This window comes from Kogia breviceps, chromosome 8 (genome assembly GCF_026419965.1).
Source record: "Kogia breviceps isolate mKogBre1 chromosome 8, mKogBre1 haplotype 1, whole genome shotgun sequence".
NCBI lineage: Eukaryota > Metazoa > Chordata > Mammalia > Artiodactyla > Physeteridae > Kogia > Kogia breviceps.
The window spans coordinates 77,907,410-77,920,369 of NC_081317.1; the positions used below are offsets into that span (position 1 = coordinate 77,907,410).

The 12,960-nt window shown below is 40.3% G+C and overlaps 1 protein-coding gene across 1 annotated transcript in view; it reads right to left on the minus strand.

Moving 5' to 3' along the window:
- The window catches only part of TRPM6 (transient receptor potential cation channel subfamily M member 6), a 136,327-nt gene that overhangs the window by 82,409 nt on the left and 40,958 nt on the right, over positions 1 to 12,960 (minus strand). Inside the window, 4 exon segments of the mRNA XM_059071598.2 lie at positions 224 to 347; positions 1,395 to 1,563; positions 6,359 to 6,530; positions 11,419 to 11,543. Coding sequence (XP_058927581.1) covers positions 224 to 347; positions 1,395 to 1,563; positions 6,359 to 6,530; positions 11,419 to 11,543 — 590 coding nt within the window.

Below are 12,960 nucleotides of genomic sequence, written 5' to 3' on the forward strand. Positions count from 1 at the left end.
TGTTATATTGCCTAAGTGCTTTTTCCCAGGTACAGTCAGGAATACGAAGCATGGTTGGAGGGAGGGAGGAAACAAGAAGTCACGTTTACTCAACTTAAAGATCAAGTTCTGTAGAGCTATATATAATCAAGTAAGAAATGAAAAAATTTGTGAAAATAAATATCACAATTGTTGAACATTAGCATTTTTTAAGTCAGTTGAGTCATCAACTCATCATACTCACAGAATCCCTGTGCACCATACACTCCATCAGAATTTGAAAAAGGTGCTTGGACTGTTTAAGACTAAAGTTGAAAGTGTTCTGAATCATGCAGATGATCTCCTCCTTCACCTGAGGACGCAGGGTCCTGGGAGAGAGAGAAATGGTCATGACTTGACACAGTGCAGAGAAGGGGACAAGCCAGAAACATCAGTACAAGTACAACATTCCTGCGTTTGTCCCATGTGATGGAGAAGGTTTCTATAGACAGTACTGCCAAGAGATAAATGAATGGGAAGGAAAGCGAAGCAGCAGCACGAGGAGAAGGCTGAATTGAAAGAGAGAATGGACTGATTTGCCATGCTCCTGAGAAGAATGAACTTGGGGAAGGGTTCTCGAGCTGATAGATTTCCAAGGGGCTGTGAATCTCCAGAAATTACGGGCATAATACTCTTAAAGAATCTGACACTGCAAAACGAAAGAGAGAGGTGTAATAAAAGAGGAAGGGGGTATGGGATGGAAGCAGGGCTGAAAGGGGAGAGAAACTATAAGAGAAGAGTTGTCAGAGAGAAATTATAAGCAATGAATGAATATTGTATTAATGTATTAATAATGTATTAATAATGTATTAAGTAAATGAGTGGGGTCCACATTTCAGTTTGTATGAACTGTATTTACTTACCTGACAGAAATATCATGCTTTTGAAATTGGAAGAATCACAATGTATATAGGGATGGATAGAGAAAAACTACCATCTTATTTAAAAAGAAGAAAGAGTTAAAACTTCAACTAAGTACAACATACGCAACAAAAATGTCAGGATGTTGATTTCCTCAATTTCTGCTATTTTTACTAACAGCAATTGAATTTAAAGGTGATCTGGGGCCACAGTGATCTCCTCCCTCACTCCCCCTGGAAATCCTTTTTCCCTAAGCTCAGACAGGGCTCAAGGTCCTTGTTAGAGGCCAGCCATTCTTCATCTAAGCTAATAGCAACTTGCATCACTGGTGTTGCTTAACAAATACAAAAACCACTGAAAAATGAATTCCAGTCTCAACCTCTGTCCTCTAAGATATCCAGAGAATTCCAGTCTCTGTCCTCTAAGGACATCCGGCCTACATGAAAGCAGAAATTAAAGAACTAAAATGGAAGAATAAAGAGCATACTTTTAGAAATGAAGACTCAACAACTCACCCTTCATCTGCAAAGTGTTTGTGGGTGAAGGCCAGGAGGTCGGCAGCCCTGCCTGTGCCTTCACACACCACCACTGGATCTTTGTCTTTCACAGTCTCCCACACTGAGAGGATGACATTGGGACCACCTTCCACTACCAGCCCCACCACAGGCACTCCTTGTCTTGAGCCTATTTCAGGTGACAAACAATATCAAATTGTTACAAAGGAACCCCATCAGCAATTCTGATTACCAGACAGAAGTCTTTCAATTACCACATGCATTTGTTACTTGCACTAGCCATTCTGTCTTCTTTGACTCAGGCTTGCTTAGTTCAAGGCCAAGCCAGAAGCTTGGACTTTAAATAAAAGTAACACAAATATGGTGAGAGCATCTTCTCCCAGTTAAAAAGTTACCTAAAGGCTTTTGGTAATTAAAAAATAATAATAAGTAATAGTCTTCAAGAAAGTAACTTTTTATCTTGGAAATTTTCAAACATATCTAAATGAAAACAGGGCTTCCCTGGTGGTGCAGTGGTTGAGAGTCTGCCTGCCGATGCAGGGGATGCAGGTTCGTGCCCCGGTCCGGGAAGATCCCACATGCCACAGAGCGGCTGGGCCCATGAGCCATGGCCGCTGAGCCTGCACGTCCAGAGCCTGTGCTCCGCAAGGGGGGGGGGGGGCACAGCAGTGAGACACCCGGCGTACAGCAAAAAAAAATAATAATAATAAATAAATAAATAAAATAAAACAGAATGATATAATGGATCCCAATGTAACCATCACTCATCTCCAAAAATGATCAAACTTTTGCCAGTTCAAGCAACTGTGAATAGTGGTTATTTCTAAGAACAAGATGGGATGGGTAAACCTCAAAAACTTTTATATTTCAATTTATTCCATTTTTCACTATTTGGCTTTCTTATAAGACTACATATTACTTTATTAAAGTAAGGAAGACAAAAAAAGGAAAGACCATGGAGTCATTCTTTGTAAAAAGATATTAAGTGAACAAAAGTTACAGAATGATATGCTCAGTATGATCCTATTTAAAATCCTATTTAAAATTTTAAAATAATATATATGGGTATATATTTTATATATACATATGCACATATCTATAACATGTTACATAAATAACCAGAAAACTCTGGAAGGATATATATCAAATTATTGATAGTAAAGAAGAGAGGGGAGGATTTGGGGAAATGTTGACTGTTTATTCTATAGATTTCTTACTTGATTTAATTTTTACACCACATGTGTATTGATATATTTAAATCTTTTTTTTTTTTTCCAAGAGAAGGAAAATTAGCAGGCAACACCATGCTCACACCTGAGCGACAGAGGACTTTACTCTGGGCCCCATGTTCTACAGCGCCCTTCTCTGGCCATGTCCTTCTGCTCACAGTGAGGAGGCTATAGGGTCAAGGTCCAAGGAAAGCCTGTGCTCCCTCTCCTACTTACTAGATTGCCCAGGACCCCAAAATTCTTGCTTCCAGGGGCTGCTTGAACCTCTGCCCCAGGAATATACTTGTCAAAGTCAGAGGCAGCTTTGGGGAGTAGGAGAGAAGTGGATAAAGCTTGGATATATAGGCTGGGGTGTCCAGGTGACAACGTGTGTAAAGCCTGGACACCGTGAGATTGAGCCAAAGGTGGGAAGAGAAGCAGAGAGTGACCTGTAGGCCAGGGGCCAAGGTGCTAGTTCTGTTTCATCTCCACGATCTGGCTCAGTACTCCCCAAAATCCAGGACTCTTGACCTCAAACCTGGCCTTCATGCTACATGTACAAAAGTAAAAGGATTGAACATTATTCTCTTGTTATTTTTGCTGGTTAGCTTGATTTAAAGCTTTTAAATATTTAAACAAATAGTATGTGGGTTTCCATGTGTAACCTTTGTCCTGACTCCACAAATGTTAAGGGTGGGCCTCTTAGCAGGCACCCAAATATCTCATTCAGTCTATTTAACGGCTTTGACATTATACTTCTTTCCTTTTCCACATATCCCCACTTCCTTATTATTTTCTCCCTATCACTAAAAATCAGATGTAAGATACACCAATTGATAGTCATAGGGTTCTTTTAATAACATTGTCCTGTAAAAGCTAAATGAAATGGTGACGATGGTTTATTAAGGCATAAAAGTAATAGAAGGAAATTTAGATGAAAATGTCATTAATTATAGAATTATTGAAACAGATGGAAAAAAATCTTTTTAAAGAGAATCTCATATCCTATATAATGATATATTATGCAGTCATTAAATATGTGCTCAATTATGCTTACTGATATGGAAATACATCCATGTTTAGTGGAAGAGGAGGGAAGGCTACAAAAGATATTATATGATTCCCAGTGTTCATTTTTAAACATTGCCCTCTGTATACATAGAAAATTTCTGAAAGCATACAGGTGAAAAAGTTAACAATGGTTATTTTTTACAGTAAGATTACAGAAAGCTATCCCTTCCTTCTCTTCTATGTTTTCTTTTTTTATCTGAATATGAGAGTATGTAACACTTTTATCATCAGAAAAATAAATCAGTAAGGGTATTCTACAGGAGAGAGGAAAATAATTCAATTTGTTAGATACATCTTTTTTAAAGCAATAACTAATCCTCACAAAAATAAATATATTTATGATTGTTTTCTACAAAAAGGATCTTACTGATGCTACTAATTAAATTTGTTTTAAAAAATCGTGAAGTTCTTTGCTGACAAATCTCATGAGAGAGCTGCCTCTACTCCTAGCTCCCAGTTTAGGCAGGAATACAACATTACAGCTCCAATGAAAGCCTCTTAGAATAGGCATCCCAGGAAAGGGCTCTCTTCTCCACCAAGACGTGGATTACGAAGACATACAGAGCTGATCCTATGCTTTCCATCCTCAGAGGCTTACAGAACAGGAACTGACATTGGCCACATTTCAAAGGGATTTCTACAGCAACTTTAAGAAGCCATCCTTTTTTTTTCTTCTTTTTTTTGGTAAGTGCTTTCTGAGAACATCAAGGATTTGCCAGTGACTCCAAGAAGGCCGGTTGAAAAGAAATTAAAGAAATCAAGAAAACATTTAATTATTGTCATTCCATCCAAGTAAATCCATTTATAACCACATCAAAGATAAACACAAATATGGCAGAAAGCCTCCCTAGTGAGCGAGCACAGGAGATATGAAGATCAGCTTTGATACCTAAGAATTTTGGGCCTGTTGGGGTCTGTTTTCATTTGTCTTTCCTTTCTCTCTTTTATTCTTCCTTTCTTCTTTCCTTCCTTCCTCCCTTCCTTCTTTCTTTCTTTCTTGTGTGTGTGCATGCATGCGTGTGTGCATGTGTGTGCATGTGTGTAAGTGGTTTATTGTTTTTGCTGTTTTCCTGTCAGTTCTCCATAGAATAATATTACCAATCCACTGAAATTGACTCCACATTCTCTGTCCCTGGACAGCAAAACCCTCCAAATAAATCCTAAATTTTAAGGACTTTGAAAGTAGAAATGTAGAATGGCATATGGCCATATGCAAGCTCGGGGCTGTTTTCATTCATCAGGGCTGTTTTCACAAATGGAGAATCAGCAGGAAATAAGAAAGACTAAGAAAGACTTTGCTCTCCTGGGACACACATTGTAGCACTGCACAGAATGCCTGAGCACAGGTGGTGAGTCCAGGTCATCAGAGGCAACAGGACATTTCAGGTAACTGACATTTCAGAGCCCTTCAGGGCCCTTGCTTCAGGGATTCTCCTTCAGGGCAATCTCTGACCTGCCCTCCCTCTCCGCTCCTCTGTGGGTCTCCCTCCCGACTAGCCAACCCCACCCTGTAGAGAACCACATACCTGCTCCTCTCTCCCCCTTCCTGACCTAAAGGAGCCTCCAAACTTCATTCACACTAAGCTCTAAATGACTGGCAACAATTCCCAGAGTCCCTCTCTCTACCCCCACCCCAACCAGCAGACGACCCCCTGCACCAAAGGAGAATAAAAGGAAAGAAAGAAACACATTTGTTGAGGATATGTTATGTACCCAATACTATTGTGAGCACACCTAACATATTTTATCTCCTCTAATTCTCACAACAAAAGGTACAGGTAGACAGTTTCTTCTGTCTTGTATTAAGAGAACAATTTGACAGATGTTAATTTCATTGACCAAGGTCACAGGCAGTAAATAGAGCTTTGATCCATCTGACCTCACTACATCTGCTGCTTCAGGGAATCTGGGCCAAAAAATCAAAGGATGTTCAACATTTTCCAGCCCAAAGTCAAAGGTTGAAGAAGACTGAGCCTCCTGAGAATCTTCCTATTCCTTGGCATCTCCGCTTAAAGGGCAGGAGTAGTCTGTGGAAGATTTAACTCACCAAAAGAGGCAGAGGCCACCTTCTGCTGCCCTGGAGGCAGAGTCTCCATTTCTCCAGGGAGCATCCAGCCCTCTTCCTCCCTTTAAGGATTCCCACCTCTCCACCCAAGGACACTCACTGATTTTGCCCCCCACTCCTCCTCCTTAGGCACTGCCAAAGCACCACTGCCAGCATGTCACAACAAACCTTCAAAGGTCCCTATTTCTAAAAGTCCCGATTTCAACCCCTTCCCTGACTGAAGCGGCTGCACCCACAAAGAAATGTCATCTTCCCTGACTATCAAGGCTCATAGCCCGCTCTTCTCAGGTTAGTCTCTGTACGGCTTTTCAGCCATCCACATTCCCAAATCAATTCTTTCTCTACTTTCTCCCTCTATCCATCCAAGCCTAAGGACTCCCAGAGACTCTGCTAAAGCCTCCACTCTGACACCTCCCCTCTGCTATCCCGCAAGATCCCTTCCTCTCTTCTGTCACCCACAATTTCATATCCTGCTCTCTTCTCACTGAAGGTTCACAGGTGTTAACTTAAGGCTTGGGCCAGCTTGGACCTCTCCACCCTGCACAGATGGCAATGGAGCACCTTGCTCCACAGCAAGGCCCCCAGCCAGGACCTGTTGGTTGAGCCCCTGTGGTACTCACGGCTATGTATTTTCTGCAGAGAGAGGTACTTTTCCAGGTTCCTCCTGAGCTTCATCTCATTGCCATACTTGCCCACGGTGCCATCATCGGACAGGATGAAGTGCGAGTGCATGCAGTTGAGTGTGGTGAGTTTGCTGAGGGGGTTCCCCAGAGTCTGGTACAGGCACACCGCCTGCGAGACAGCGAGGACAAGAGACGGTCAGAGCTTGAGATCCTTCCCGGGCCGACTGCTCCAAAGGCCTGTCTACAGGCCTTTAGAACTCTGTACTACAGAGTTCCTGTCCAGGTCAAAAAGTAGTACTTGCTAGCAAGAGCAGTGCTTCTCAAGCTATCTGTAGTGAAGAATCAATCTGAGTTTTCTTATTTCTTATATTTTTATGGACAGATAGGTAGTCCCCTAATGCATGACTAGTATGCGGCTTGTACTACATGAGACTCACAAGCTCAACAACACTTGGACACACAGCAAGCTAAGCACACTTACCATATGCTTGGATGTCACAGCACCGTCACATGGCTAAAAATGGTTCCATATATTTATTTTCAATTTCTGTACTTTCCTTGTCTCAGATCATTAAAAAACAGTTCAAGGATCTGCATTGGTACACAGACTGCATCACTATCCAGAGACTATGCCTTTTAGTAGATCTATTCCAGAATAAAATTTGGACACTGATTTTTTTTTTCTTGTATTCCAAATGAAGTGAAGTAAACGGAGATGTATTCATTCAATATAAAATATCCAGATCTTTATTAATATTTGCTGATTCTTCTATAAGCTACTCCAATTCTCATTTGTTTTTAGAGAGGAGAGAACAGTACATTCATTTGGTACCTGTGGGGGATTAGTTCCAGGACCACTTGCAGATACCACAATCCACGGATGCTCTAGTCCCTTATATAAAATGGCACAGTATAGTCGGCCCTCAGTATCCCCTGGATCCGCGGTCAGCTGAATCCTTAGGATCCACTGTCAGTTGACTCCTCAGATGCGGAATCCACAAATAGGGAAGGCCAACTGTGTTTGGAGTCAAAGGGCCCAAGTTTAAGGCTAGGCTCTTCTACTTTCTAACTTTAACTCTGGGTAATACCTGCTTCCTTTCTCAGGCTTATTTTCCTCATGTATAAGTGATGATAATAATTCCTATAGCAGAGGATTGCTGTGAGGCTTTAAAGAAATAATAGGGGCTTCACTGGTGGCGCAGTGGTTAAGAATCTGCCTGCCATTGCAGGGAACATGGGTTTAAGCCCTGGTCTGGGAAGATCCCACATGCCGTGGAGCAACTAAGCCCATGTGCCACAACTACTGAGCCTGCGCTCTAGAGCCCGTGAGCCACAACTACTGAAGCCCACATGCCTAGAGCCCGTGCTCCACACGGGTGGCTCTGAAGCCACCGCAATGAGAAGCCCATGCACGGCAACAAAGAGTAGCCCCACTCGCCACAACTAGAGAAAGCCCGCGTGCAGCAATGTAGGCTCAACACAGCCCCCTCACAAAAAAAAGAAAGAAATTTTTTTAAAAACAGAAGAAATAATGGATGTAAAAAGCACTAGGAACGTTACAAACATTAGTATTTAAAAGTTACCTTTATAATCCTTAAGCATGACACTGAGGCCAAAAACCAAAAGGAAAATGATTGATAGATTTAACACATATTTTTTACACATGGAAAGATGTTCATAAATGATAAATTAAAAATCTGGGAAATGCAGCACACATGGCAAACAAAAATGTTAATAGAGTGAATTATAATATAAAAGGTCTTTCAAAATATAAAAACTATGCTTAAAAATGCATAAAAACCACATGGAAAGATGTTGAACCTCACTAGTAATCAGAAAAACGTACATAAGAAAAATTAAGTGTTAATTTATACCTATCAGAATGGCAAAGTTTAAAAAATGCCAGAATACCCGAAGCTGGAAATGGTACAGTAGAATGGGCACCCTAATACCCTGTTGGTAGGAATGTAAATTGTTACCACCTTTCTGGAAGACAATTAGTCACATTTTAAAAGTTACATAACAACTGGTCCAAACATTCTACTTTGAGAATAACTTCTAAGGAAATAAGCGTTTTCAGCTAGTTTCAAAAATATATGGGGCTTCCCTGGTGGCGCAGTGGTTGAGAATCCGCCTGCCGATGCAGGAGACACGGGTTCGTGCCCTGGTCCAGGAAGATCCCACATGCCGCGGAGCGACTGGGCCCGTGAGCCATGGCCGCTGGGCCTGTGCGTCCGGAGCCTGTGCTCCGCAACGGGAGAGGCCACAACAGTGAGAGGCCCGCACACCGAAAAAAAAAAAATATATATATATATATATATATATATATATATATATATATATATATATATGGGTCTTACCACATCGTTAATATCATTTTTTGTAAAAGTTAAAAATAGAAAACATAAATGGACAATATAGGGAGATGGTTAAATAAATTATGGTACTTTACTACAACAGAACTTTATCAGGCATGAAAAATAAAAATGCACCCTTTGGGCTTCCCTGGTGGCGCAGTGGTTGAGAGTCCGCCTGCCGATGCAGGGGACACAGGTTCGTACCCCGGTCCGGGAAGATCCCACATGCCGCGGAGCGGCTGGGCCCATGAGCCATGGCCGCTGAGCCGGCGCGTCTGGAGCCTGTGCTCCGCAACAGGAGAGGCCACAACAGTGAGAGGCCCACGTACTGCAAAAAAGCACCCTTGGCTCTCAGAATGTGGCCTCTTAATACCATTTCCCACTAAAAGCAACCAGCCATTTCTCTAGGGGCAAAAATTATATACAATGAGCCAAGAACATTTTTTTTTTTTATACTAAAACACAAGGAAGCAATGATAAATGACTAGAATTGTGTTAAAAGGTCTCAGGAGACAACTTGAAAGGCTCCACTGGCCACAATGGGACAATATGAGCATGATAAAGAATAATAACTATATTAGAATAATGGATTAAAAAACACCAAATATGTTTAACTTCATGAATCAGAAAAAAAAAAAACTCACTGTTCACCTTGGGGGATGGTAGATAACCAACTCAATGCTTTGAAAACTGGCAAATAAAGAAAAAGAATCAAATATTTATTCTACCCTTTCCCATACAACTGTACCACAAGGTAAACTAAGCAACTGAGGAGAAAATGTTTCTCTTTATAGAGTATTTAAGCTAATAAATGAAGAAAGAACACTATAATTAAATATTAGCATTTTTGAAACCCTGTTGAAATAATAAATCTAGGCAATGACATCATAAAAAGGGAGAAGATGTTATGTCACAAGGGAAGGACACATCTCCTCCTAGGGCATAAACCTGTACAAAAAGAACATGAATCTGATCATACCTTTGGATCAAACTACCAATTTACAAGAAAGACAAAAGACAGAGAAATAGGCTAAATGCTACTACAAGAGCTTAAACCTGCAAAATCCAAACTGTGGGAAACTCTTTAGGAATGACCCAGTTTCTTCAACAAATAAACTGAAACAAACAAACAGAAAACAAAAAAGGAGATGGAGGGAAAATCCAGAGATCAAAAGCAAAAAAAACTCAAGGGAAAAAACTAAGTGATCAAAGAGACAAATCAACCCATCACAATGTAGGGAAATTTTTTGGATAATGAAATCAAACAACTGAAAAATTGAGACAATCAGAAACTTGAACACAGACTGGATATTTGATGATATTCAGAAATTACTGTTAATTTTTTAGGTACAAATATGGCAATGTGGTTATATTTTTTAATTGTCCATATACTTTAGAAATAACTACTATTTACCAGTGAAATTATTTGATGTCTGGAATTTGCTTCAAAATAATGGAGGGAGGAGATGGAGAATGGATGAGGGACTAAACTAAACAAAATTGGCTATGAGTTCATAACTGTTGAAACCAGGAGAAGGGTACAAAGGAGATGATTATTCTAATCTCTCTACTGTTTAATGTGTTCGAAATTTTCCAAAATGAAAGTTAAAACAAACCATAAGCATGTCTATATTAACTGACATAGAGAGTTAATTATGTTAAATAGTTAAGCTGAAAAACAGATTCACAACAAAAGGTTTCAGTTGTCACTTTTTTAACACAAAAACTTTTTTAGTATACATACGTACGCATACATAGAAAAAAATTCTGGAATGATACACACCAAAATATTAACAGTGGGTATCTTTCTTCTTCATACCTTTTGTAATACTTGAGATACCTACCAAAAATATACATTAGTCTTATAAATAAACTTAGACAAGTCCACCCCTTTAGAATCATTCTGGCTACTGTGTTGGAATCAGACCTTAATAAGAGACATGGATGAGAGTAGGGAAGGCTATTACAATCATCCAGGTGACAGAAAATAGTGGCTTAAACCTGCTCAGTAACAGTGGAGGTAATAAGAAGAGGTCAGATTCCAGATAGATATATATATTTTTTAAAATAAATTTATTTATTTTGTTTATTTTTATTTTTGGCTGTGTTAGACCTTTGTTGCTGTGCGTGGGCTTTCTCTAGTTGCAGTGAGCGGGGCTACTCTTCATTGTGGTGTGCGGGCTTCACATTGTGGTGGCTCTTCTTGTTGTGCAGCACGGGCTCTAGGTGCATGGGCTCAGTAGTTGTGGCACACAGGCTCAGTAGTTGTGGCTCACAGGCTCTAGAGTGCAAGCTCAGTAGTTGTGGCACATGGGCTTAGTTGCTCTATGGCATGTGTGATCCTCCCGGACCAGGGCTCGAACCCATGTCCCCTGCATTGGCAGGCGTATTCTTAACCACTGCGCCACCAGCGAAGCCCCCAGATATATTTTTTAAGTGAAGCTAAGATGATAATTTACTGGTGGATCAGGTTTGAGGCATGAGACGGAGATCATTCCAGGATAAGTTCAGGGTTTTGGCTCGAGAACTGCAGGACAAGATTGTCACTTTCTAAGATAGGGTAAGGGAGGCAGCAGGAAGTCAGGAGTTTATTGAGGGTATATTACATTCAAGATGTCTACTAGATATCTGGATATAGTGCTAAGCTGGCAACTGGATACATGTTTATCTCCTTTTGTTGTGAAAGGATTGTCTACTTACATCTCTTCCAATGAGATCTTTCCGGTTCTCAATGACACCCCAAGGAGGGATTCCAACTGTCCAGATTTTTCTCAAGGACTGGGAGGAATGGGCTTTCAGGGCATCCCCAACATGTTTGGACACACCTATGAACAATCAGTTTAGAAGTCAAACTTTAACTCACAAATCATGCAAAACACTGTGACTGCCGCAAAGAGACAAGTAGACAAGCATATGCAAAAGACCGTTATCAGGGAAAGTTGCTGGCATAGTGGAATTAATTTCTGGTACTCCCTCTTGACACCTCCTTCTCCTATCACTAACCTTTCTACCTGAACAATTCTCCTCTCCCTTCGAGAAATTTCTGCTTACAACCTCAGTTCTGCCCCTATTCTTGCCTGACCAGAACATCCTGTAAACCCACCCCTGACATCAGGAATGTTCTAAGTATTTTTTTCTCTAACCTTCTTGACTGTCCCAGTAAAACATCCTGAAGATCCTTGCTTCATTGAGGCAAATTAATTTAATAGCTTTATATTCATAAATATTTCAGAACTAATACATTAATGTTTGCCTTTCTGGGACTAATAATAATAACAATAACAGCCAACACTTACTGAATTCTTAACTACACACCAGGTGCTTTTTTAAGTTTTACATGCATTTACACTTTAAGTAGGAATTTTTTTAGTCTACTTTATAGGCAAAAATTGAGGCACAAGGAAGTTAAATAATTTGCCCAAGGTTATAGAGCTGGTTGTTTGTACAGTTTGGATTCCAATCCAGGATCTGACTTTTCTCTTTACAATAGACTTTACTTTTTTCTTAAATTTAACTTTATTATTTTTTTATACAGCTGGTTCTTATTAGTTATCTATTTTAGACACATCAGTGTATAGATGTTAATCCCAATCACCCAGTTCATCCCACCACCACCACCCGCCACTTTCCCCCCTTGGTGTCCATAAGTTTGTTCTCTACATCTGTGTCTCTGTTTCTGCCCTGCAAACTGGTTCATCTGTACCATTTTTCTAGGTTCCATGTGTATGCGTTAATATACGATATTTGTTTTTCTCTTTCTGACTTACTTCACTCTGTATGACAGTGTCTAGATCCATCCATGTCTCTACAAACGGCCCAATTTTGAATGGATAAAGAAGGTGTGGCACATATATACAATGGGATATTACTCAGCCATGAAAAGGAACGAAAATAGACTTTACTTTTTAGAGCAGTTTCAGATTCACAGCAAAACTGAGCCAAAGGTACAGAGATTTCCCATATACCCTCTTCCCATATACCCTCTACACACTTACAACCTCTCCACTGTCAACATCCCCTACCAAAGTGGAACATTTCTTACAACTGATGAACCTACACTGACACATCATAATCATCCAAAGTCCACAGTTTACATTACATTAGAGTTCACTCTTGGTGTTGTACATTCTATGGGTTTGGACAAATGTATAATAACATGTATGAACCATTACAGCATCATACAGAATAGTTTCACTGCCCTAAAAGTCCTCTGTACTCTGTCTATTCATCCCTCATTCCCCC